This window comes from Pantherophis guttatus, chromosome 5 (assembly GCF_059756535.1).
Source record: "Pantherophis guttatus breed Tessera chromosome 5, ASM5975653v1, whole genome shotgun sequence".
In the NCBI taxonomy this organism is placed as follows: Eukaryota; Metazoa; Chordata; class Lepidosauria; order Squamata; family Colubridae; genus Pantherophis; species Pantherophis guttatus.
This window is the reverse complement of record NC_142067.1, coordinates 35,775,836-35,803,469: the sequence shown is the minus strand read 5'-3', so window position 1 is coordinate 35,803,469 and position 27,634 is coordinate 35,775,836. Positions and strand designations below refer to the sequence as shown.

The following is a 27,634-nucleotide window of genomic DNA, read 5'->3' as shown; positions in this document are numbered from 1 at the left end:
GCAGATATCCCGAAGAAAGTGGTCTAAGTTTGTGAACCTTTGCTTTCACCCTGCCTGGGTATCAACAACTGCAACTAAACATTTCCAATAACTGTTTCTTCAGTCTTGCACATTGGCTTGGAAGAATTTTAGTCCATGCCTCCTTATAGAACAGCTTTAATTCAGGGATGTTGTTGTTGGTAGGCTTCCTTGCCTGAACGGCATGCTTCAGGTCCTTCTACAAGTTTTCTGTAGGATTATGGTCAGGACTTTGAATTGGCCATTTCAAAATATTAACTTTCTTCTGCTCTAACCATTCTTTGGTTATACAATTTTTATATTCTGGGACTTTGTCTTCTAATACAACTTGTCTTTTGGAAGGATCTTACATCCACAGAAATCAACAATAAGCCCTAAAGTAATTAAGACAGGAAGTCGGCAAACATAGTGCCTCTTTAAAAGATGTTGACTCTCCCAGACCTCTCAAATCTGCTGGAAAATACTGTTTTGCAATCTCTTCAGAAGGAGCCAATATGAGTGATCCTTGTCTTCTTAGTCCAAAGAAAAGTTCTGAGGAGCTAATCCCTTCATTGGCTCCTATTTTTACCACATTCATTAGTTCCACAAAAAGCAAAGTCATGCTCAGTCTGCCATCCTACCCTAAAAGTCAAAGCTTAATATGAAAATATAAATGAAAAGTAAAAAAAAAAAAAAATCCAACTTAGTATGAAGGCGAAGGTATTCTCAACTTGTATGTTTAATTAATGTAGAAGTGATAATTAAGAAATCAAGTTAGTAGACAGTTTTATTTATGGGATTCAGTGATAGATAAAATGGGCAGAGTGCTAGGAAATAAAGTATTGATGTTTGAAATGAGCTAGATATATTCTGAGAAAGGAATTTGGGCCATGCAAGCAGTGTGAATTGTTTTATCAATTTTCTTCCAACTGCTTCAGATCAGTGGTGAGGAAAAGAGTTGCTCTCAACTTTCTTTGCCAATGCTGGCTGAAATACTTCTGAAGCTGAGTGGATTTAGCATTGTTTCCACTAAAGATACCTGGTCTGGGAGAAGTTTTGGTCAGGGATGCTTGTCAACAAGTCTGATGGAGGACGTGCCATTTGACTCTTCCCCAGCACTGGACAGTATCCTATACAGGTAAACTGTGGTTGTGAGGAAGCCAGGAGTGCCTCCTTTCTGGCACTACCAGAACTTTTGACAAGTGCTAAAAACATGGCAGTTGCCTCTTTTCCTTACTACTCACCAAGGCAACAGAGTGTAGCTGGCCCCTTCCAGTATCACTCTGGGATAACTGGAAGCACTCACTGAAACCAATGATCTGAATGTTCTTTGGTGCAAAGAAACAAAGGGGCAGCAAACTGGCTGTCATTCTGTGGTCACCATGCCATGCAGATGATGCTGGGTGAGCTGAGTGAACTTTAGCCAGGTGTGTACGTGTAGCTCCTCCTAGGGGTGGTTAAAGAAGGCTCTTCATAGCTTTCTCCATATATTAAAAAGCTTGGACAGGCTCCTAAATAGGTGTTGTTGCAACTTTCACTTAAAAGCAAGGGGTTAATGTAACTTTCTAAAATAAGTATGGGAAGCTCCTTTATTTGAAGCTTTATTCAAAGCTTTGTATCCTTTGAAACTTGCAACCTAGATTATCCTAGGAAAGAATATAATGATAAATTGTAAAGTATAAGAACATTTTGGTGACAACAAATATCTAAATAATTAAAGGAGTTGTCTTTCTAATAATAATGCCCAGCTGTAAAAGCTGGAACCTGAAAAAAAGCAAAAAGAAGATAGTTACTTTTAAATTATAGATTTTGATATGTTAATAAAAGCACTATGAGCTGCAAATAGAACCAATGAATTGCATCTGGTCAAATAAAGGCTTACTAAATGATGTGCATGCAACATAAGTATATAATGGGCTAGAAAAGAATGATTATGCTCAGCAAGATTGAGGTAAATATAAGAGGAAAACAATAGATACAATGGATAAAAAAGGTCAAAGAGATTACCAAAATGTCCTTGGATTAATTTTATTACTGAAGAAAGGGAGCCACAGTGGGCATTTGTCCATATAGTTGCTACAAGATGAACCTATTCTATGCTAAGTAGCTATACTATCTAGTCACAAGACATAAAATATCACATGCTTCATTATGTATAGTTTTCTTGGTGTACATTGATCAAGTAATAGGTATATATTTAAAGAATTTAGCTTAATTCAGGTTGGCTAATTTCTTTTTAGACTTTTCAAATTCTGGAACAATCCCAAGAAAAAGAAATTCTATAAAATTACAATTAAAGAAATCTTTGTACCAGAAATCTGGACATTTTGATAAAAATATAACGGCATATTTTTGGAATGGTCTAGGGACCGTGATGGTGAACCTATGGCACGAGTGCTGGAGGTGGCATACAGACCCCTCTCTATGGGCTCTGTCGCCATCTGCTCTTCTGGTTTCTGGCATGTGCATGCATGCCGGCCAGCTGATATTCGCATGTGCCAGAGCCCCAGGAACCCGAAGACCAGCTGGTTGGTGTGCAAGCGCATGCTGGCCACCTGGTCTTTGGGTTTCCAGGCTCCGGCATGCGCGAAGACTAGCTGGCCGGTGCGTATGTGCATGCTGGAAACCTGAAAACCAGCTGGCTGGCGCACATGTGTACAGGCCAGCTGGTCTTTAAGTTTCTGGGGCTCTGGGGCACACGTGCATTCCAGTTTGGGGACTCGGTGCCGAAAAGGTTTGCCATCACTGGTCTAGGGCATTCTTTTTCAAGTTCTTTCTTAAATTTAAGTGATTTTTAAAATTCTTTACGGAACACTTCATTCTGAAACTGTATAACACTAATAACGCAAGATATATTCACTTGTACCACTTCTTTTTAAACAACTAATAGCTTACAAATCTACATTTTTGGGTTCTCTTTTTTGTTTCTATGATTCCTGGAACTCACAGACAAATTTGAGTAATGAATGAATTTGTAGTTGTAGCCAAAGAAAATCAGTCATATACTTACTTACCCAAACCTTGCCCTGCTGGTGAAACTCGACCATCTGCTGTCCGAACAAGATGTGTGATCTTGGTTTTCCTTGCTTTTCTCTTCTGACTTCCAACCAAAGGTTCTTGTATTACCACAGACTCTGGAATATTTAGAAGAAAGTTAGAGCTGTTATTTTTCCCTAGCACCTCATTGGTGCTAGAATAAGGTTGCAATGGAGAAGCTACTTGACTGTTAGCAAAATATTTTCCGCAGATCTTTTAAGAATTCTAAATAAATGGACTTCCGGTTTGCTGTTTGTTGCTGCCAGACGTTCCTTTGGGATCGTCAGCTTCCACCGCCTGTCAGAGCCGCCTTCACAACGGAATGGCGGCTCGAAAAAACTCCGTTTCCATGAGGAAACGGAGATAGAGCCGGCAGGGGTGGGTAGAACTCTCTGCGGAGTCCCAAAAGTTTTTCCTTTACTTTTGGGACGGAGCGGATGAGATGCCCCGTATCCCCAGCCGCTGCTCCGGGCTTTGGGAGACCTCTGCTGATGCAGAGCCAGGCGTCAAAAGCAAGCCTGCAAATTTAACAGATTACTCAAAGAAATGTGAGCTGGACCTGTAATACTGAACCGCAAGTATTTTACTGATTTTTTAAAAAAAAATTACTTAAGAGAGAGGAGGAAAAGAAAGAGGAAAAAAAGCCTTTTAAAATGGCGTCGGCTGGAGGAGAGGCTGAAAGGGAAAGTCCTTCCGTTTTCTATTACTACAATGTAGCGGAATAAATACCACTGGCTACATTTGTAGACAAAACTTCGCTCCTGTGTCTTTTTCTCTTTTTTTTTCCCTTGGAGATCTGATATTGTTGCTGACTGGAAAGAAGTCTTTCTTGCTTTTTTTTAACAAAGCCTGCCTGGGCGGAAACATGGCACTGAGACTCATAAAGTCAGATAAACAAGAAGGGGGGGATTCCCCCACCAATAATTTAAAGGAACAAGTCTTAACTCTTCAGTCTCAGAAACCTGATTTTAATATAACAGAATTTTTTATAGAGATTGAAAGAAGGGAGGAGATTGTGAATCAGTAACTTGAAAAATTTAAGCAGGAAATTAAAGAAATTAAAGAATTGGTGAAATCTAAGTTTGATTCTTTGGACAAAAAATTCTCAAAAGTGGTTAATGGTTTTACAGAATTTATGATACAGTTGGACACAAATACTAATGTACTAGAGTCTAAAATGGAAGAAATTCAAGATAAATTGGACAATAGAATTCAAAAAATTGAAAATGATTTGATAAACACTCAGGATAATAGCTTAGAAGAAAAACCTAAAATGGATGCTGATCAAAAGTATGGTAATGCAGAAAATCTGCAACAGAAGATTGAAAAAGAGATTTTAATGGTACAATATAATTTCACAGAATATGCGATAAGATTAAGAGGTTTGCAGGAAAATAATAGAGATGATTTAAGGAAAATATCTTCTGAATTTCTAGCTGGGATTCTAAAGGTTCAACCTGACGAAGTGTTTTGTAGGATTGACAGAGTTTATCGAATCAACTCCTGGATTGCCAAGCAAAGGCAATTGCCTAGAGACGTGGTGATTTATTTTACAGATAAGGAAATTAGGAATAATATCGTGCAAAATTCCTTCAATTCTAATTTGCAATTGTATGGAAGAAAGATTTGGATTTACAAGGAACTCCCACCTAAGATATTGATGGAAAGGAAGAAATTTGGTTTTCTGGTGAATGAGTTAAAAAAGAGAAATATTTCATTCAGGTGGGACGCCCCAGTTGGTATTATATTTAGATACCAAGGAGAAAGATATCAGCTAAATACTGTTGAAAGAGCGGAAGAATTTTATCAAAATAGGTTGAAAATGAACTTAACATCTTCAGGTATAATACAGGATAAGCAGAAGGAGCCGGAAATAAAGGTAAAATATCGAATTATAGAGACTGTACCAGATGAATTGCCTTTGGATTTATTGGATACCCCAGCTGGACTATCTACAAATTTGAGAGAAGTGGCATCTAATTTTAATGTGATGACTTATCAAGGCAAGGATAAGCATGGAAACCTACTAGGGGATATACAAGGGATAAAAAAGAAACATGAGATACAAAAACAAAACCAACAAGACCAATCTACAAAGCAGAATAAAAACCGACCAGATACACAATTTGTAGAAAGGAAACCAGGATGGAAACCAAACCCACAAAAAGAAAAGAAAAAGAGAAATAGGTGGCATAAAAATAGAAATTTTTAAATTAGGCAACAGTGAAGCCAGTGACTTTAAAATATGAATGATTATGTGTAAACACAGAAGAGGCGACGTATTGGTTAATATCATCCTGAGGATTGTGGCAGATCTCTGCATGGCCGTAATTTGGGGACGTGAAATGAGCCTTAAACTGATGGATTTGAATTATCCATTTTGGAATTTCTCTTTGTGTTGATAAACATATTATATTATCTTGAATCACAAGGCAAGAGAATGATGTTGGGGCATGCAGAACATCGGGTTGTTACCCACTACGATGATGGGAATTAATAATCCTGATGAAACCCACAATTATTACTATATGGAATATAATTATAATGTCACTCGGGTGGTTGTTTTTACTTTTATACATATAAGAAGATATTTACTACTGATGGGGGCAGATATGATTGAAGATCCTGAATAAACTGTTGCACCAGCAAGCTATGTTACCCGATTATGGATGTTGGTTCTACCAATCCAGTGGAAAGACCTCAAAGAAGATACTATATGGATTATAAATTTAAAGTCATTGTCTTTTCTTTTTTTTTATTTAGATATAATGGAAAATATAGACATATATTTTTAAGTAGTGTGGGCAGTGAATCAAAGATATTAAGAAATGTTGTGTATGGTAATTTTGTATGATAGTGGGTGAATAAGCTAGTTAGTAGATTGATTAGTCTAAGAAAAGGGATTTTTAAGTGATATATTTAGGGGAGTGGAGGAAATGGATAGAGTGGAATAAATGTTAAACTAGATTTTATGGGGAAGGCCGCTTTGAAATGTTATAGTAACATATATAGAAGATTAAATGTTAAAGTAGGACTTATCGTATAGTTTTAAAGTGGAGAAGTTATTCTATAATGTTATAGTATAATGTCTTTTTTTTTTCCTTTCTTTTCTCTTTTCTGAAATGTATGGATAAAGGGGGATGTTATAATATTAATAATATTTTTAGTAAGTAAAGGTCAATATCTAGAGGAGGGAGTAAGTAATCTGTTATGAATTAGGTTTTTTTTTTGTTATGAAGAAGTCACAGGGGGGGATGGGTGGGGAGGAGGGGTTAGGGAGGGGGAGGGAGAGGGGGAAAAAAAGGGGGGGAAATTTGTATTTGAAAACTTTTTCAATAAAAAAAAAGAATTCTAAATAAATGTAAGAGGCTAAGGAGAAATCTATCTAGTTTCAATAAGGATTAAAAGAGTCACTACAGTATTTAGTTATTTCATTGAATTAAAAGTTTTTATCTGCACACTGGAACTGTGAAGGGGCACTTAATTAGCAATGCTATTGTTCTATAACATTTTTGATAGATTTTTCAAAGTACAGGTAATCCTCTATTTATGACTGTTTGTTTAATGACATCAACAGTTTTGATGACACTGAAAAAAGTGACTTATAAGCGGTTCTCTGACTGGTAATGTGCGACCTTCCCAGAAGGCATCTGACAAGGAAATTCAAGGGAGGAAGTCAGATTCGCTTACTATGTGATTAGTGTAATAATTGCGGTGATTTGCTTAGCAACAAAAAAAGTCATAAAATCGGGCATGACTCAGTGAACAGTAATATTGCTTAGCGATTACAACTGTGGTTGTAAAACAATAACTCATAGGAACAATATTTCAAATATTGACTCACTATTTCATCCCATAAAAAGCAAATAAAAGTAACTTAACCTCAACTAAATTGGATTGTTTTCACACAAGCCACTTTATTAGAATTCTTCAAGTTGAATTACTTACTAATTTGTTTTATTTTCAGTATTTTTCATATGGGTTTCTCAACTTAAATAATATTAAATAACTGGTTTCCCCTCTGAGGAGAATGCTTTCAATTATGCTTGCAGAGAAAAACCTTATTTATAGAAGTAATTTAGCTGCAGTGACATAGCTGGACAACAGTAAAGTACTGTAACATATTAAATATTATATGAAACAATGTATTTAATACTGAACCAATATTAAAAATAGCTTAGTTAATCAATTTGTTTACAATCTTCTCCATTTTGTATATAAACAAGATTCTAGATATGTATGAGAAAAGGAGTGATAGAATATAGTTTCTAGTTGATTGGTATTGTAGGAAAGCTATGACTCAGCAGCATTACTGAATAGCATTCAATTATGTCCCATTCTTGGAGGCTGCAGTTTTATTGGCATGGTTTTTCTGAAGTGATTAACCATTGCCTTTTTCCTAGGGCTGAGAGAAAGTGACTGGCCCAAGGTTACCTATCATTGCTTCATGCCCAAGACAGGGCTAGAGCTTAGAGTCTCCTGGTTTCTAGCCTTAATCACTCTACCAAACTGTCTGTCTGAAAAGTATCAGTAATGAATTATAAAACAGAAATATATCACACAAAATAGCCATAGATTCTAGATTTGTCTTTTCTAGCCCTCTCAAATGCCAGTGGAAAAACAGAAAAAGAATGCAAAAATTCTGACATTCCTTCATTTATCTTCATGCATAAATGAAGAATAGCACTTCTGACCTAAAATGTGGCTTCAAGTGAGTTTGCATTGCTGCAAGCACTTACCTTTGTTAGATTTTGTTTGGTCTATAGCATAACTGCCAACTTTCTTCTTTTTTCTTGGTAGAGAGGCATTTTTACGATCAAATGTGATTGGACTGTATTGAGGAAGGCTGTTGAACTTTTTCTCAAATTCTTCTTCCAGCTTTGCTAAACTAAAGATGTGAAAGCAGAAAATCAAACAAATTAAAACAATGTAGATTTTAATATATTATGTTGAATAAAATAGGGGAGATGGTCCAGCTTTTGGGCCCAAGTGCTAAAGTCCTCCAGAACTTGAATTCTCTTTCCTACACAGTCTGGAACCATACACTCATGAAAAAGCAGAATCGTTAAAGAAGAGCAATTCCCAGTTCTGATTGGTGATCCAGAAGCATACTATTTTAATAGTATAGAAGGTGACCAAAAGATCTAGCAGGGCCAGTATGGTTACATTCCCTTAGCCATGTATTGGTAATCAATGTGGTAACCCAACCATCAAGCAATATTACGATTTGCTCCTGTTCAGGGCAGTTTTGCACGTATAGGCTGCACACAAATGATTTTCCATGTCTTGTACTTTTAAAGTAAGTAACATATATACTTGCGGATAAATGCCATGAAAAAGGTACCTTGGATTAGCCTCAAAATTTTTATTTTTATTTATTTTAATTTTAATTTGTGATAAGTCAAATACTTATAATTATTTCATACTTAGCTGTGTTTTTCATGTATTTTAGTTTTTTTAAAAAAAATCAAGGATCAGCTGATCTGTGAGTAAATATGGGTATTTTAAAAAAGTAATATTTGCAGATAAGCCCATCTGGGGATAAGCAAAACATCCCCAGGGGGATGTATTTGGGACTTAACATTCTTGACTTATCCATGAGTATATAGGGTGTACATGTATGTAACTGAACACAGTTCACTATAGTTTGACTTGAGTTTCAAATCTAAATTTTGTACATTTTTGCAAACCTAAAATTTGCAAATCAAAGGAATTGTGACCCAGATAGTATATAGGATGACTTTCCCAAAGATCTTTCGTATGTAACTTTGATAATATAATTACATTTCTCAGTAAGTGCTGTGCTAATTGTATAATATTCATGTAATTTAAGCTAAAGGACCACTGAATCAATGTATGTATGTATGTATGTCTGTATGTGTGTGTGTGTGTGTGTGTGTGTGTATGTGTTTATACCCTTGTTTGTTACCATTTGTATCTCTCCTTTTGAAGTTGAAAAAGAAACTGACAAAAGTGACAAAAAGTGAGCAAGATATCTGTTTCACAAGGTATTTCATTTCTAATCATTACCAAACTATTTTGAAAGTAACTTATACCCTTACATACTTATTATATCACTTACCCCAAAACAATGTCTTCCTTTGGCTTACTTCTTTTTAACTTTTTGTTCCCACTTGTCCCACTTAAGGAAAATGCCCAAGTTTCTTCATTCCAGCATCCTTCCTGATCAGAGTTGCCACCTTTTCCTGAGCTTCGTTTTCCTAAGAAAGTGAGTAGGAACAAGAAAAACTGCATGGAGATTACTGGGAAACTGTATAACAGAGGCACACTCGAAACATAATATATTGCTTTTTGCTAAGTAGGATGACTGATTCATCTCACTAGGTATATCAGAGACTATCCTAGGACTTACAAAAGCATTACATCATCATTTCATATAGCAATTTCCTCGCAAGTCCCCATGAATTGATATAAGTAGTATAATTTAATGCTAATTAGTAAATATGAACCTAAAACTAAGGAATGAAAGAGGAAAATAATCTGCTTAAAATAACAACTACATCAATAGCAATCATTGTTTAAAAATTCATACTATTAGCATTTTACAGCCTTCATATAAAGTTTTACGAAGCAACTAGATATCTATTATCCTTAAGGCTAAAAATGGAAATGTATGTTTAAAAACCCCCTGCACATATTCCTAAGAACTCCAAAGAGACTCACATAAACAAATATACAAAGGGAAATTGAGTATTAACATAGACAGTCTCCTCTCTATGTATTAAAAATGATAAACTAGTACTGTTTATAATTGGATACAAAAATATTTTCATGTCATAGCCAGTGGTCAGCAGGACTTATTCAGATTCCAGTTTGCTTGAAGCTAAGAGCTGATTAATCTCTAGATGAAAAACTACCCTGGAATCCTATGAATCCACAGAAAAAAAAGTGAGCTAGAACTGTAAACAATGAAGAAATAAATGGATTCTTAGAAGATTTTTACATATATTCCATAAATCTAGTACAATGGTTGTGGATGCTGGCTTTTGATTTATTAGTACAATGTTCAGCCTAAATGAGAAATAATTTATATAATGGCAAATGTATAATAGCAAATGTTTTTTTTTGGGGGGGGAGTACAGTTGTAGTATGAAAGAATGTTTTATAATTAAGATGTAGAAATGTGGAAGGAGGATTTGGGATGTGAATTAGGAACAGTCCTTTGAAGTACAATTATTCATTATGGTATGAAGGTTAGCTACATTCTAACAGAATTTCAAAGTATGTAGGGAAAGTTAGGATAAATTGCCCGATATTATCAATGACATAAAATGGCTTTAGATGCTGCTGTAAAAGTTACAGACCTATAATGTACAACAATGCACCTAAAATACCAATTTTTTGAAATTAGGGTTTAAGTATCCCCAAGGTGATTGAATATTTTGGAAAATATGGCTTATCATTTGTTTGATATGTCTTAGTTTGACTTTGCTAGACTCTCTTTTTTGTCCCATCTGGAAAAAGCCTTTGCATTGCATTTGAACCACATGGCATGTTAAAAGTGTTATAAATAAGTAATTTAAAACATAGAGAGAAGATATGCAGCCATTTGCTATTATCACTGACACATATTTTAGAAATAAGCTCACTGAAAGCAGACTTATTGTCGAAGATTAGAAGGAATTATATTCAATTTACTTTGAATAATGAAACATAAAAACATGATTAATTATAATTTTGTGGGTTTTAAAATTTGAGGTGGACATATTAAAAGCTAAATACCTCTATCAACATTGGAACGCAGAGATGTAAGCATGCCTTCTGACACCAGAGTTTTGTACAGTGCACCTTTGCAAGCTCTTTCAGATTTTCTCGAGCCACAAATTTCTGCCTTTTTATTACAGTCACTGTCCTCAATTTTTACTTGATCTGGTAAACTCTGTGATATTATATCCTCTGTTGGGGTTAGAATATCTGATATTGTGTTTTCAGATACTTCACATGGTACATCCTTGTCATCTTTAATGCTAAAAATATCAGGAGGCTTCGATTCTTTGGTGGTCTCTAAACATTTTTCTTTCAGTGTTCTTTTTTCTTTTGACTTTACTTTCTTCTTTGGTGACTTTGTGTCCAAAATATTGCCCTTCACTGCAGAAGAAAGGCGAATTTTCTTATGGGACATTTCTGTAAGTCTCTCTGTCCCCCAGTCCCCTTTTGCAACTGCTTCAATAGTATAAATGACACTCTCAATATCTGATTCGGAAGACTGCCTTTTTTTGCAAGTCTTTTTAGGAGTACATTTCTCAAGTCCTTGTCGGTCCACTTTATTTTTCTTCTTTTTCTTCTTCAGTTTTTCTGGTTTGTTTAATCCTAAAGTGCTGATGTCAGCTACTGATGTCAGCTCATGGGAACAGCATGCAGGATCTTTTGCTGTTGCACTGTCATGTCCAACTAATGTAATGCTGTTCAAAGCTGGATCTGAAATATGTATACACCTTGTTACCTCTTCGAAAACTCCAGTCTTTGTCTTTTCATGTTCTTGTCCCTTCATTTTCTGAGATTTTTCTGTTTTTACTTTTGCTTTCTCCGAATCTGCAATTTTCATCTGTTCAGATGCTTCCAGTGTTTTGACAATCCTGGCTGTTTCAGGTTTTGCCTTCCCAGGTTCTCTCACTTTTACTTCCTCTGATGCAAGACACATCTGAAACAAACTCCAATATTAATTCTCCTTTATTATGGAATGTTAAAAGATTGCATAACAGTTCTACAAATTACTCTAGCATTGGTATAATCATTTTAGTAGCAGTGCATTCTATATTTTCTATACTATATACCTGTGATAGCGAACCTATGGCACACGTGCCACACTTAGCACGTGTATCCATATCAGTGGGCACGCCAGCTCAGCTCTGGCACACATGCGTGCGCCGGCCAGCTGATTTTCGGGCCTTCTGCGCCTACCAGAAGTAGAGAAACAAGTTGTTTCCTGCCTCCGGAGGTCCTGGGGATGGGTGGGTGGGGAAGGCCCATTTTTCTTTCTCATCTGGCTCCAGATCCTTTCTATGCATCTGGGGAGGGCAAAAACAGCCTTCCCCGCCCCCTCAGAGACCCTCCGGCGGCCCGTTTTTCAACTTCTGGTTGGACAGGAAGTGACATTTTTTGCTACCCCCAGCCTCCAGAGACTCCTAGAGCTGTTTTCGCCCTCCCCAGATACATAGAGAGGATCTGGAGCCAGGTATGAGAGAAAAACAGGCCTATTGGGCCATTGTGTGCCAGGAGCGGGGGGGAGGGGGAGGCACAAGTGCGCATAGAATTATGGGTGTGGGTACTCGCATGGGCAAACCTCTCCTGCCCCCCCTTCCTGGCACGCGATAGCAAAAAGGTTAGCCATCACTGCTATATACGATGGAAGATACACCTAACAAAAACACTTTTCTGTCTTCATGGTGACTGCACTGAACTCTTTGAAATCTGGGAATATATAAATAGTGTACAAATACTTTGGAACAAGTATGTATTAGACTAATAAATTAACTGTCTACAATGGTAAACAAATTACATTCAATTATGTACTCTTACTGTAACAACCTAGTAGTAAAATCATTGAAAGGCATGGAGAAAACGCTGCTTATTTCAATTTCAATTAAGCTGAATGAGTTCTCAAAAAAACATTCAAATCTAATTTCATTAGCTCTAGAGTACTTGCATAGTACCTTTTAATTTCTGTACTGTATACACATGGAACCTAATTTAAGACATTTTAAATAACAGCTATATCTCAGGAACTGATCCAACATGTCAGGTTTAGACTGTTTCATCTACAAAGTTGTTGCTATTAAAACAACAACAATCAAAGAAGAAAATATAAAGGATATAAATATTGGTGTAAAGCTAATAAAATGGCAGTGATAGCTCTGCTGACATTTTTTCAGTGTTTCTTATTAAAAAAGTTTTTATAAAAGCATAAAATTCTTAATTTAATAAATTTCTTGCAGTTTGAATTTGTCAGCATGCTGCATTTGCCTCAAAGTTGGTGGGATGTAAAAAGGATTATCCTGACTTGTGAGATTCTGTCTCTGTATAGATTCTGTCCTCCATAGAATAACATGATTATAGCAATAGTAGTAGCATTTAGACTTATATACTGCTTCACAGTGCTTTACAGCCCTCTCTAAGCGGTTTACATAGTCAGTATATTGCCCCCAACAATCTGGGTCCTCATTTTACACACCTTGGAAGGATGGAAGGCTGAGTCAACTGAGTATGCTTGGTTTAAAACTAGGCTCTGATTTCATTTCTGGCATACTAGCTTACATTGCTGCTTATCTGACCCAATGATGAATACTAAGCTAAAATTAATCTATCAAGGACAAAGTTTTCAGTGTTTAATAAGGAAAATGAAGTGAATGATAACAAGCTATATATAGATGCCAAAAAACTAGTGTGTCGATAAGTTTTTTTTAAAAAGGGCATTAAAAAAGGGGGAGTGAATACAAAGCATAACTGACAGTATCAATACATTATCTTTGTTTGATTATGTGGACAGAATGGATGAAAATCAAATAGATAAAGAATTAGGGGCTCCAGAGGATGGGATCAGAAAGCTGGAATTGATAAAGAAATTTAAATAGCAAAAGGTAGCTCGTGCAATTTGTAAGGCTAGAAAGTACAGGTAGTCCTCAACTTACAACCACAGTTGAGCCCAAAATTTCTGTTGCTAAGCAAGACATCTGTTAAGTGACTTTTGTTGCATTTTTCAACCTTTCTTGCCACAGTTGTTAAGTGAATCACAGCAGTTGTTAAATTAGTAAAATGATTGTTAAGTGAATCTGGCTTCCCCATTGACTTTGCTTGTTAGAAAATCACAAAAGGTAATCACATGACCCTGTGACACTGCAACCCTCATAAATATGAGTCAGTTGCCAAGCTTCCAAATTTTGATCATGTAACTGTGAGGAATGCTGCAATGGTCATAAGTATGAAAAATGGTCACTTTTTTCAGTGCCGTTGTAACTTTGAATGGTCACTAAATGAACTGTTGTAAGACAAAGACTACCTGTATGCAGAAATAAGGTGAATGGTCTTTATTTTAGTTATGTTTCCTTTTTATTTTTATCTCATGTCTTTAAATAGTTTGGTTTTATTATTATTATATTATGTTTGTGTTTTGCATAATGCTTTTTCTTAAGAAGAACACAATATATATGTGTATACTGTATATATGTAATAAATTTCTTGCATAGGATCTAGCCTGCTTGTCAATATTTTATTACAAAATGCGGTATTTTATTGCAAATTGAGTGCACTGAATTTACACACACAGGCAATTGCTATTGTATAATTTGTAAGGAATGTGATACTACAGACATGTACTTAATAGTGTTTGTTTCATTAACATTGACAAAGAATTGAACCCTCTGGGCACCAAGTCAATTTAGACTTGGAAACATCCAAGTCTAAAGATGTTTCAAAAAGAAAAGAATGATAGTTTACATGTTTTATATACACTCAAATGTTTGTACAATGTATTACTCAAAATGTGTTACAATTCATGCTGCTATTTGTTTGCCTTCCCCTGGAAACTTAGAATACCATTCCTGAAGCTGCTTTTTCTTTAATTTTTGTTTTTAAAAGTTGCACACATTAAAATAATAGTAAAAGTATATTATACATGTTGTCTGAAAAATAATAATATTTTATTGGCACTTGGTTGGTTCTCAGTGCAAATATATAGATATGTGCCATGTACCAAAACAGATTTATATGAAATTTCAATGAATTATAGATTTATGTTCACATTTGATTGTGCCTAAAATCTTACATTGCAAAACTCAAAGAAGGTTTTTTACAATTATTTTCTTTTCCCTTTCTGACCAAATCATGAAATGTACATTTGAGGGAATTAATTCTACATAAAAAAAAAAATAATTTGCCCCTATTTGTTTGCTATCTTTATTGAGAACTATAAATTACCAACTGTGAAAGAAAGACAATGATAGAGAGCAAGGTATATAGTTTAAAGAATAAGAAGGTATCTTTAGAAAGTAATTTATTCTTGATTAACTACTACCTCTGAGACACTGACAAGCTTGAGAATGGTAAGGTGAGGTAGAGATCATGTAGCTGGATACAGCTTTAAGACACTCATCTGTGGAAGCAAGAGAGCTAAAAGGGTATTGTGCCCTTGACATACTGCTTTGGGACATACTGGGAAAAGGATGCCTTATAGTTTAGTATTTAGATGGATTTAAGAATCACACTCTCTGAATAAGAAATAGTTTCCATGATTTCTCTTTTATGATTTGCAACTGGTCAAGGCCCATAAATATCAATGAGTGATACAACTTATTCATGCATCATTATATGAACGTCTTCCTTTAAAGATATGAAATGTTTAAAACTATTTAAGAGAACTACTGTATGCACTTTACAATTATGCTCTACCTCAGTAGGCTACTGCTTCTTGGAGCTAGCTGTTTGTAACTTCTTGATACTACATGCCTAATGGTTAGACAAGATAAATCTAGATTCTTGGCATGAACAGTAATTTAGGCTTCTATAAACAACAATGCTAATTATGTCTGTACTATAGCTCTATTTCCTAGACTTTGGCAACCAGCATCATTCAGCTTCTATTTCCCAAATGTACCATTAGTAATTAAGCCACAGGATTTTAATACTACCTCTGCCAACTGAAACAATGCTGATGTCCCACACTGTTTCGTTAATTCAGAAGGACCTGAATGGGATGTACTTGATGAGATCTAAAGTAGAAATAAAGAAAATGAGGTGTTGAAACAGATAATATCACAAAGTCACTGATAAAATTGCATCTTCAAAGTGAACACTGAATGTCTACGGAAGCTTCAAATTTGACAGTAATATTTGGAATACTGGAATTCCACAAAAATAAAAAGTATTCAATCAACTAGGTTCAATTTCAATTCAGTTTTGATAGCAAGAATTAATGAATTATACCACTACAAAGGAAATTTAAATTTAAAAGTTATATTACTACACTACTGGAAATTGCAACTGTTTTTTATTTTCATGGTAGTTCATTTAAATTTTATGTACACATAAAATAGATGCAATGAAGTAATGCACTTGAATTCCAAGAGTATCAGTTATTTGTATTTCTCCTCTTCTTTCCTCCTTCCATTTAAAAGAAAAAAGGACTTTTCTGAGAACTGAACTGTACTTAAACCATGCTGTTATAGCCATTGGAATGCAACAGACCTACTTCTAACAATGAAAATTAATTAGGTTTGAAATGGCAGGGGAGGTGTAGTTGGCTTATTGACTCTGTATTTTTGAGATTTCTTGCTATATTTAATATCATAACTGTTCTTGATATTTATCTTGTTTGAGGTACAATTGTCTATATTGTCTTTTAAATCATTTATATTATATTTATTTTATTTAACTATTGTGCAACATTCTGAATTAATATAGTATATTGTGAGGGAAAATATTCTGTAAGGTTATATAAACTAATGAGTTAGAATAAAATAAAAGTATAGGAAAAATGATTTGGAGGCTCAAGTATGAAAAAGAATAGTGAATAGAATTTATTTGCTAAGGAAAAGTTATGTTTATTTAAAATACCTGGCTTAAGCCAGGGTCTATTAATGTGTAAACATGGCAAATGAATTATCTGAAAACATGAGTTGATTGTTGAAAACTGAGAGAATTAAGGAGGGATGCAAGGCTGAATAAAAGTTCTGAACTCTAGCTGGCTTTTGGGAAAAAATGAAAAATGAAAATGATGAGAACAAACAAAAAAAGAAACCTAGAATGAAAACAGAATTGCAAGGATAGAAAATGCTGGCCTATATGGAAAACTATTAAAGACAGGCCAATCTTGTAAAAGAAGAAATGTGAAAGAAGATAATATGGGAACTACTTGGGACAGAATGAAAAGAATTATGTTACAAAGTGCCACAGAAGTAAGACGAGGATTCTTAGTATGGATGAAGAAAATACATATAAGAACGCTTTAGAACTAAGTTGGAATATGTTGTACAACATAGATATAGATGAAAATATAGTTGCAAAGACATCAGGGCATTGAACAAAGAATTTTGATGCAAATAAAATGTTTTTGGAAAAAATGAAGGGGACTAAACCAAGAATCTGCAATGAAATGAAGTGAATGGAAATAAAAGTAAAACTGATGAAATGATCTAAAATGAACTTTAAGTTAGAAAATGTTGAAAAGAATATTTTAGAAATTGATATTTATTTATTTAGTTGTATATTAAAACTCCCATCTTCCTCACAGAATGATATGTTGAAAAAGTGATTGAAATTAATTCTACAAAGTGCTAGAAAAATACATAAATGAATTCATAAACACTGTGAAACAGTAAAAAATATTATGGCTGCAGATATAGACAGTATACCAAAGAAACAATAAAATACAGATGTAGTTTGTTGATGGAGTTTTGATGGTTTGTTGTTTAACAAGTGAAGATTGCATCTATTTCTGACTACTGGAGGAAAATCATTGTTGTTACTTACGAAATCAGATACTTACGTATCTGAAGAATTTTGATGCAAAGAGAAAAACAAATGACAGGGAACAAAATGTGGAAAGTGCAAAACGGCTTTATGCCAGACTAATAAGAGTGCAGATCAGCTTTTTGATCACTTGACAAATAAATGGAAAAAAATAATTCTATATCTATTAAATAAGAGAAAATATGATGAAGATGAAAATACTATGATATATTCTGCATGAATATGAAAATAAGTTGCTGAATGTGAAAAGAGCAGGCTATGATGGTTTTAAAACATGTAAGAGAATAAATGGAATATTTCACCAAAGGTCCAACACTGAACATGGAGGTAGACAAACTATGTTATATTTTTTTACTCGTTTAGTGCATTTACAAAAAAAAGTTTTAAGAGATGCTTCCCATGATGTTAGAGGTGTATCAATTAGGGATGTGAATGTGTGTGTACTGCTATATGCCGATGAAGCTAGGTTTGGGGCTGATGAATCAAATGATTTGCGGTAAACCTTAGGATATGAATAAAATAAATAAACAAAATTATCAAAAATTAAGGGAACCGCATGACAGAGAAAACTGAGTGAAGTGACAAATTGCATAGTTCAATGTCAAAAAGGTAGAGCAAATTGGCAGAATGTTTGTTGAAGATGTGAAAGTGAATAGCAAAATTTTGATATATCCAGTGCTAGCTGAAAGGTATGGCTTATTGTGAGGAATTAATGCTCATTGAAAGAAGTGATAGTCTGTGAATAACAGCTTCTACTCACTTTGATATATGGAAATGAGAACTTGGTATGCCAAGAATTGGCAAAATCTACTGATTCAAAAAACGAATGTTTTGGAGAATACTAGGATGTGTCATTCTGGAGCATGCTGAAAATGCAACGTTTGAAGCAGTGTATGGTCATGGTGGAAGCAAGTATGGTCTGCAAGCATGTAAAGGTGCAGAGAGGTAATTTACGCAATGGTACTTTAGGCTAAACTAATTTTCATTATACTTTTCCATCATCTTATCTCTGCCCTTAATAGCTTTTTCTTGTTACATATTACTCTTGTTCTATAATATGCATGTTACCTTTCCTGAAGGGAACAACATGATGGATACACATGCCGTTACATGATTTTTATAGAATTTTATCTTTGATGGTAAACTCCAACTAATCACTGCCCAAATATTTTCTATTATTGGTTGATGTAAAGTAAAACAAATAAATAAAATACTACATGTTAAATCCAAATGATTTCAAAGTAACATTAAATTTGTTTTATATTTAATGAACAAAATCTTAATTAAACTTATTAACGTAGTTTATACTTTCCTCAGTATAATTTATTCTGATTTTTCATTAGGAACTGTTTTGGCCATTATGTACTGTACTGTAGAAAACTGTGGTGTCTTTGTGTAGTAAACATTTTAGTTTATTATAATTTGCTTACAATTTATGTCTATGACTGCCAGTTACCAATGCCTACACTTCTGTTGAAATAAGCTATGCAGGTATATATTGCAGTTAGATGGTTTGACCAAAGCTCTCTGCTGCATGTACCTATGTGCAGACTTAGTAGCATATGAATGCTTCCTCATGTGGAAGATAGGTCATGAGGGACTAAAAAAGTGTCTTTTAATGTCAAACAAGTCTAAATACCTAGCTCCAGATCTCTCTTCTTTTTTTGTTAAACAGTCCTAAATAATTTTTTGCTTTATTGAAAAGCAAGGAACAATATATATAGATTCATTTGTACTCTACACAAGTTATCAAACAAAGAAAGTTTGGCAGCAAAAATGTAGCTGAACTATGACTTTAGATTCTCCGTTGTTAAGGGGTTGAAAGGACTACATAGTATTTTCCCTGATTTATATTTTTTTATGCAGCTCAACATCTTTCCTCATGTACTCCAGATGAATCTTCGAAAACAGATCCAGAGAGCTGAACCTGAGAATAAGTGATTACAAGGATGGAAATATATAGAAAAATTAAAGTATTATAAGACTCTCTGTACCCCTGTGCTGTCCTTTAGAGAAACTCTCATCAGTATAATTAAATTGACATTCTATACCTAATTGCTAATATGGCTTGCTTAGTATACAGTGAATTAATATTTAAAGAATTGTATTTGCATTTTTTCATTACAGAACTGTATATAAATTCAATAATATTTTCAGAACTAGAGTATTATTTCCAGTGCCAGATTTCTAGAAACATGAAAGTTTTATTGGAATTTATGGGATTAGGGTTCTGTTTATAGGTTGGGGTTGCAAAACAATGTAACATCACTGGAACTCAATTTTTTCTATACCATTTAAGAAGTGGTGTATGCTTGAAAGTGATGATCAATGTTTTGCAGTTTCTGTATATCTATCTACCTTTCATATATTATAGAAAAGACACATTGGTAAAACTTTTGATGAAACCATTAATATCTGTCTTCTCTTATTATCTGTAAAAGCATTTTACAAGCAGATTTAACATTCACTGATCTGATATAAAACTGATCTGTGTTCTAAAAATAAGTTAGATCACATTAATAATTGGGGTGATCTGTGCTTACATATACAATTCTCAACTGTACCCTTTGGAATATACTTCTGGTTCTTCTTTTTCCAAAGATCATAAAATTAATAAAACAAGATTACCTCAGCCAACTGGAAGAGTGCTGATTTTCTATAGTGCTTGATTGGCTCAGGACCCTTCAACTGGAAGTGAAGATATACATATTTTAAAATAAGCAGGAAGGAATTAAGTCCTTTAAGAGAAAACTAACACATACACGAAAACTTATTCCTTTTAGGATATTTTATTTTGGCAGTGCTAGCATAACCTGTGTTGTTCTGCAACAGTTATCCTAAAAGGCACAATTTTATTGTAGATTCCAAGATTCTACAGGTGGTGCCTTTTCACATTCATCCTTAACAATGTCTCATTTTTTCATAGTTCTTCTGAGGCCCTATTAGTAAGTTTCAGGATTTCAAAGTAATTTTGATTCTCTCTTTAAAAATGATAGGTAGATACACAAAACCATATTTATTTATTTATTTCCAAAAAATTATATGCCGCCCTTCCCCCTAAGGACTCAGGGCGGCGAACACAGGTTAAAACATTCAATAATAAAAGGTAACACAATTAAAATCCAGTCAAAACAATGACAATAAAATAATAAAACCCAAGGATCAGGGTCAACCCATTTGTTGAAACAGCCAAGTCTGCAAATCCCGACGGAAGGAACGGAGATCAGGTGCCGTCCGAAGCTCGGTGGGTAACTCATTTCAGAGGACAGGAGCGCCTACAGAGAATGCTCTACCCCTGGACGTCGCCAGCTGACATTGTCTGGCCAACGGTACCCTGAGGAGGGCAGCCCTGTGTGAGTGGACAGGACGGTGGGAGGTGGGTAGGAGATGGTCCTGCAAATACCCCGGACCTAAGCCATGTAGGGCTTTAAAGGTAAGTACCAGCACCTTGAAGCAGATCTGGAGGACCACTGGTAGCCAGTGCAGCTCGTGTAGGAGAGGTGTTACACGGGAATAACGGGGAGCTCCTGTAACCACCCGCGCGGCTGCATTCTGGATCAGCTGGAGCCTCTGGGTGCACCTCAAGGGTAGCCCCATGTAGAGGGAGTTGCAGTAATCCAAGCAAGAAGTAACCAGGGCATGAGTGACCGTGCGAAGGGCATCTTGGTCTAGGAAAGGGCACAACTGGCGCACCAGGCGAACCTGGGCGAAAGCCCCCCTGGTCACGGCCGTAAGATGGTCTTCCAAAGACAGCCGGGAATCCAGGAGGACACGGGCCCTAAGTTGCGGGCCCTCTTGACGGGAGAAAGCACTTCCCTCCCTCCATCGAAAGTGATGGGACTTCTAGAACATGAGACGCCAGCATCCATAGCCACTCAGTCTTGGAGGCGTTGAATCTTAGCCTGTTCCTACCCATCCAGGCCCGTATCGCCTCCAGGCAGTGGGACATCACGGAAAGGGCATCCCCAGGGTGGCGATATGTAGCTGAGTATCATCAGCATATTGACGATACCTCACCCCGAATGATCTCACCCAGTGGCTTCATATAGATGTTAAAGAGTAGGGGGAGAGAACCGACCCCTGAAGCACCCCACAGGTTAGGGGCCTCGGGGTGGACCTCTGCCCCCCCGCCCATACAAACTGCAAACGACCTGAGAGGTAGGAGGAGAACCACTGTAAAACAGTGCCTCCTACCCCCAACCCCCCAAGTCGTTGCAGTAAGATACCATGGTCGATGGTATTGAAAGCCGCTGAGAGGTCAAGTAGGAACAGGATGGAGGAACAGCCTCCATCCCGGGCCCGCCAGAGATCATTCACCAGAGTGACCAATGCCGTTTCCGTGTTGTGCCCACGCCGAAACCCCGATTGGTATGGGTCTAGGAAATCCGTTTCCTCCAGGAACTGTGGGAGTTGTTGCGCCACTATGGACTCAACAACCTTCGCTATAAAGCGAAGGTTGGAGACCGGCCGATAGTTATTAAGTGAGTCTGGATCCAGGGCAGGCTTCTTGAGGAGGGGTCGAACCACCGTGACCATATTGTGGAAACTGGTTGACTACTACTTTAGCTTAATTGGAAATTTACAAATGAGCAATATATGATCTATTCTACAATCAATCCCTGGTTTCATAAATCAAACAACCAACTATGCTTTCCTTTTTTCCATCTTTGACATTTTAAAAAGAAACAGATGATTGTATTTTTCCTTATACAAAAATTGGTATCTTCACTATCTAGTGGACAGCCACATCTTTTCATTTCAAAATTGGTCCCAAGATGCTACAATAAATTTGATAAATTGTAAAAATTATTATGCATACTATTAAATGAGAAAGAATGAACTAATGCAATTATATTTTTTTCGTCTTAAAATGAGGTAAGTATGAAAATAAGAAAAATGTGCAAGAAATAGTAAAGTTGGGAAAAGACTGATATAGAAAAAGAATTAAAGCATATTTCTCACTGATATTTAGAATACTGACTACTGTTTTGGTTGTCTCTGAATTATTAAACATATACAGAATCCATAACTAATGGATCCTGTATATGTATATATTACAAGTATAATACTACAATATTTCTCAGTAACTTCAAGGAGAGGGAACTACATTTCAACATATTACTTGAATATATTACATCAGATTAGTAATTTATACAAATCAAAAGATAATACTGTAGTCCATGTTTAGTGACAGCCTTATACTGACCATTTGCAGTTACAAGGATATTGAAAAAGTAACTAATGTCTAATCCTAGCATTTACAACATTTATAGGTCTATAAAACAAAGGAAAGCTGATGTAAGATAATAATAAAAGTTGTGGTTTCACTTAATGACTGAGTTGCTGGTCTCAAATGTGGTTGCTAAATAAGGACTACTTGTATTCAAATCAGTGTTAGAATCAATATGTGAAATACTCTTACTTTGAAGATTGTTCTGCACCTTATATTGCATTTTTTTCTTACATTGCCAATCCAACCCTCCATTTGAGCAGTAACTATCCAATATGTAATTGGGATTAAAACCATATACAACAAAATTTAAAACAACAGCTACATGCTATTTTTATAAATTTGAGAGTTATTTCATCTCCTTAAAAAACAACAACCCAGTATTGTTGTACCTCTGAGAACTGAAGTAAAGCTGATTCATCACTTTCTTTTGGATTTTCAGGAACAGTTCCCTTTGACAGATTTGAAGAAATCTGATGGAAAGATATTTGTTTCAAAATTACCTTTAGGTTATCCTTTATCAATTGTCTATTTTTCAAATGACACATAGCACAAATGACATTTGTGGCCACAATATAATTGAGCATTATTTATTTATTAATCAAGTATATAAAGCTGCCCATCTCACCGAAAGTGACTGTGTGTCTTGTTTAATTGAGCATATAAGGAATATAAATAAACCATATTCCAAAGCAACTAGCATTTTTTAAAAAAGAAACTGACATAATTTCACAGTGAAAATCTTTCCAAAAAACCAATATCATAAATAGGCAAATAGGGAATAGTAAAAATAGTCTTAAACAGTTGAATGAAATTATGCATCTCATCTTGCATGTTAAATGTTTAAAAGCATTAGAGGCATTTCAAGGTACTAGACTAAAAATCAGTTGAGTTCTAATTTCAGTTTAGGCATGGAAAACTGGCTGGGTGACTTAAGGCCACTCATTCTTCCTCATCCCTACTCACTTCACAGGAGTATTTTTGTAGAGAAAACAGGAGGAGAAAAGAGTATTGGATATGATTGCTATCTTGGGTTATTATTAATAACAAGTAATATAAAGGTGGGGTTAAAAAAACTTTTGAAAAAAGTAGTTTTTTCAGTCTGAATCCAATACTAGTTTATTTACAAGAAGTAATAACTGCATGATAACCAAGGCTCTCATGGAATTAAATTGTATTACATTAAGGAAATATTTTTCAATAATTATAAACTGTTGCTGTACCACCTAACAAAAAAGGTTCATTATAAGGAGTTTACCTCAGCAAATTGTAACATTGTTGAGTTTAGACATCCTTCAGTAGAATTAGGGGAATCAGAATGACATGTATTTGAAGAGACCTATAGTAAACAATGTAAGAAGGAAAATTTAAGGACTGAACAAATAATCAAAATTGTTTTCAACAATATATAAGAGCAATAAGTTTTTTCTTGGAGATTTACAATATATAGGAAAAAATAAAAAATAAACGTGTGTGTGTGTGTGTGAGAGAGAGAGAGAATGAGAATATCTGAATACCTATCTGAAGAGAAACAATAAAAGACAACAGTCATAAAAATTATAAGTAAAAAGACTTCCAGTTGAAATGTTGATTTGACCATAATTAACAAAGACATTTCAGTAATCATGGTAGTATATTCCAAACACATAGGATAGCAGAGAAAATGAGAATGTTCTTGGCTTTTAAGAAATATATAAAGAAGAATGGAAACTTCTTAAAATAAAAGGAAGAGATGAATAAAAAGCAAATGATGAATAAACCAAAAGTATTTTAAATTAGGATAGGAACAGATATGAGACTACGGTAATTTGAAGAAGAAAAAGGAACTGACAAAAGGCAAGGTTCCTGATATATTAAAAGAGTTTTATAAACAAACAAACAAACAAACATGAGATCAGAAATAAGAATTCCCAACAAAACTGAGTAGAGGTAATATTAGGGTTGCAATCACATTCAGGAAGGACTACATGCAAAGTTCTTTCTGATTTTCATATATCAATGTTCCATCCTACTATAGAACTGAAAAGTAGTTTAGGAATTAAAGTAAATGAACAACAACAACAATCAGGCCTTTCATTTTCAATTCATTTATTTATTTCACTTATATTTCATTTTATAATCTAAAGGGTGCAATTTGCACTTAATTTTTTTTGTCACATAACTGCACTGATTATTCATTTTCATTATCAGGTACAAACATTAAAAAAGCATTCTAAATCATTCACAGCTTTTTGCTACAAGAGACAGCTTCCCTATAATTAAGTTTTTTATAAGAAGCTAAGCAAAGTTAGTAATTGTCAATATCCATTTTTATGTTAAATTGTTTAGCAGATAATCATTACTACAATTAGCTTAATTGTCATAAACTATATTCTTAATGGAACACAATACTATTTAATTTCTACCAATGAAATACACATGAAAATTAAGAATGGAAGAGTGTTTTTTTTTCTGCTTTAACACTATTAATATTTTCTTCTAATTTCTTGCAATTAAAAAGATTAAAGTTTAGGGAAGATTAGAAAAGATGCTAATCATAGGCATTGTTCTGCAATATATTTATGAGGTTTTTAGGAAGTCCCTTCAATCTACAATTAAATTCTTAGAACTTTGTAGAAATATGATTTTCTAAATGGAACGGTGTTAGCATTACAGTACCGCTAGTCCTCAGACAATTGAGATTGGAATTTCTGTCATTCAGTGATGTAACCATAAAGCATGACGTTGCATGTCTGCATTGCTTAGCAACAGCAATACCAATTGCCATCGTCATCACAGGACCATATGGGTCATTAAGCAGAAGGAGGTAAGAATTTCAAGCAATGAGTGCAGGGGTGTATAGATGCTGTGGATGGGACAGCCAACGTGGTTGCTACAGAGCATGGGTGGGTTGACGGGACTGTGGACAGGTGTAACAGAGCATGGGTGGGTCAGCAGGGGCATAGGTAGCTCGATTGACGTGGGTGAGCCAGGGCCAGAAGCTGGCAGGGCACTGTTATAGCTTATGAGATCCCTGGGATCTTGTTCTTATTTCAGTGAGGCTCCTATAGAAAAAGCAGCAGGATCAACTTCCAGAAACAACTTGTGATCTTCCCTGCTGTCTTTTCTGCCAATTTTGCTAGTGGGAACCTGGTAGCAAAGGTTGCAAATGGGGATCACATTGCTGCAGTACATTACAAATACTGTGTGTACTGATTGCTAAGTGCCCTAAGAGCAATCATATGTTGGGGTTTTGTGATGGCTGGAACTTTGACTATTGGTCATTAAGTATCATTCATTCAGCACTGTTATAACTCTGAATAGTTGCTGGTCATAATGGTCATAATCCTAGGACTGCCTGTACTTAAACTGGCATAAATGCTTAGAGAAAATAATTATGCTGACAAATTCTCTTAATATTCTATAAATTCGTGAATGAAGACCTCTGTTTCATGGAAAGACTGCCTAACAATACATTTACAGGTTGTCCTTGTTTAATGACCAGCCATACAGACACTGAAGTTATGTCGGTGCTAAAGAACACTTGTAACTGGTCCTTGCAGTGGTAGCCATTGCAGCATCCTTGCATCACGTGATCAGAATTTGGGTGCTTAGCAGTTGGCTTGCAGTTCCAATAGTCACAGCATCCTGTGATTGCCATTTATAACCTTCACTTCTAAAAAGCAGTCAATAGGGAAGCTGGGAAGAGGTTGCAAATTGTGATCATGTGACATTGCAGTTAATGACTGCACAGGATTTGCTAAATAATGGCAATCAGAACAACTACAATTGCCGGCATAAGTTGGCACAAGCATGTGATGTCACACTTTACTATCAAAGCACTTAGCAACAGAGTTACCAATCTAGATTATTGTTGTTAAACAAGGACTCCCTATATTTATTGCTTTGGTTGGAAAAATATTTAATTTTTGCTTTATATTGAGCAGTGTTCTAAGTGTTCCCAAGATCAGTGTAAATGGCAATTTGCAGATGTCAATGCAGAATTCAGATAGCTAACCGAAGCTCTCTTAAATAATAAACTCTTTAGAAACAAAAGGAGAAAAACTGTCTAGTAAAGAAAACGCTACAATACTTGCTCATATAATGGCCACCCGCAAAGACTCAAAATAGACTAAAATACACAGCAGTCATTCAAAATGCTCAATTTCTCCATCTTCTATAAACCATAAACATCTAAAATAAAAATTATTACTAGAATATAATCAATCAAAATTCAAAGGAAAAAAAGGGCCAGATATCTTCTAAATGAATCTTAAAACACAAATGATTTAAGGCTTTACAATAAGCCAGCAAACCAGGTTTAATTAGTTTCAAGCCATGTAGGACTTACTTGTAAGTTAATACCAGCACTTTGAACTTGATCTGGAAAACTATTTCAAACAAGTGCAGGAACTTTAGTACATTGTATTATTCAATGGAATATTGCCACCAGACATCAAGTCACCATACACTGAACAACAGCAGTTTCCAAATTATCTTTAAAGGCAATTCCAGGTAGGAAGTATGGAATATTTTATTGTATGGTGATAAGTGCCTGATTTGTAAGGGCTTGCTAGTTTCCTTCTCCAGCAGCTGAAGGTGTGCAAAGGCTCCTCTGGCCATGGCCTCCATCTGCTGCTTGAGTTTAGGGGAATCTTCACATTGCTGATCTGCTCCTTCAGTGTAAGTCCATCCCAAAACAGAGCTAACCTATCAAGTGAATATGGCAGTTTGCCTATGAACTATCGACTGGGGAAGACAATACCTCAAAGCAAGTGAGGCAATTGTATGGAACAGATAAAAAGAAAAAAATAGCTGGTTTCCTCAATGGTTTGAGGAATAGAAATGGAATGTAGCTAGCAGTGCTTCAAACAAAAACTCTTCACATTCATATTTTGTTTCAAAACC

At 35.3% G+C, this 27,634-nt stretch overlaps 1 protein-coding gene across 34 annotated transcripts in view; it reads right to left on the bottom strand.

Annotated features, from left to right (window-relative positions):
* The window catches only part of BBX (BBX high mobility group box domain containing), a 129,331-nt gene that overhangs the window by 5,772 nt on the left and 95,925 nt on the right, over positions 1-27,634 (bottom strand). For all 34 annotated transcript variants that reach the window (XR_015734419.1, XR_015734418.1, XM_087894896.1 and 31 more), the window contains 8 exons: positions 24,006-24,086; positions 23,140-23,220; positions 20,146-20,205; positions 15,678-15,758; positions 10,777-11,695; positions 9,116-9,254; positions 7,773-7,921; positions 3,012-3,131 (listed from right to left, as the gene is read on the bottom strand). Coding sequence is in view for 32 of the 34 variants with exons in the window: in XM_087894896.1 (XP_087751022.1) it covers positions 3,012-3,131; positions 7,773-7,921; positions 9,116-9,254; positions 10,777-11,695; positions 15,678-15,758; positions 20,146-20,205; positions 23,140-23,220; positions 24,006-24,086 (1,630 nt within the window). In the remaining 2 variants the exon portion in view is untranslated. The remainder of the gene's footprint in view (positions 1-3,011; positions 3,132-7,772; positions 7,922-9,115; positions 9,255-10,776; positions 11,696-15,677; positions 15,759-20,145; positions 20,206-23,139; positions 23,221-24,005; positions 24,087-27,634) is intronic.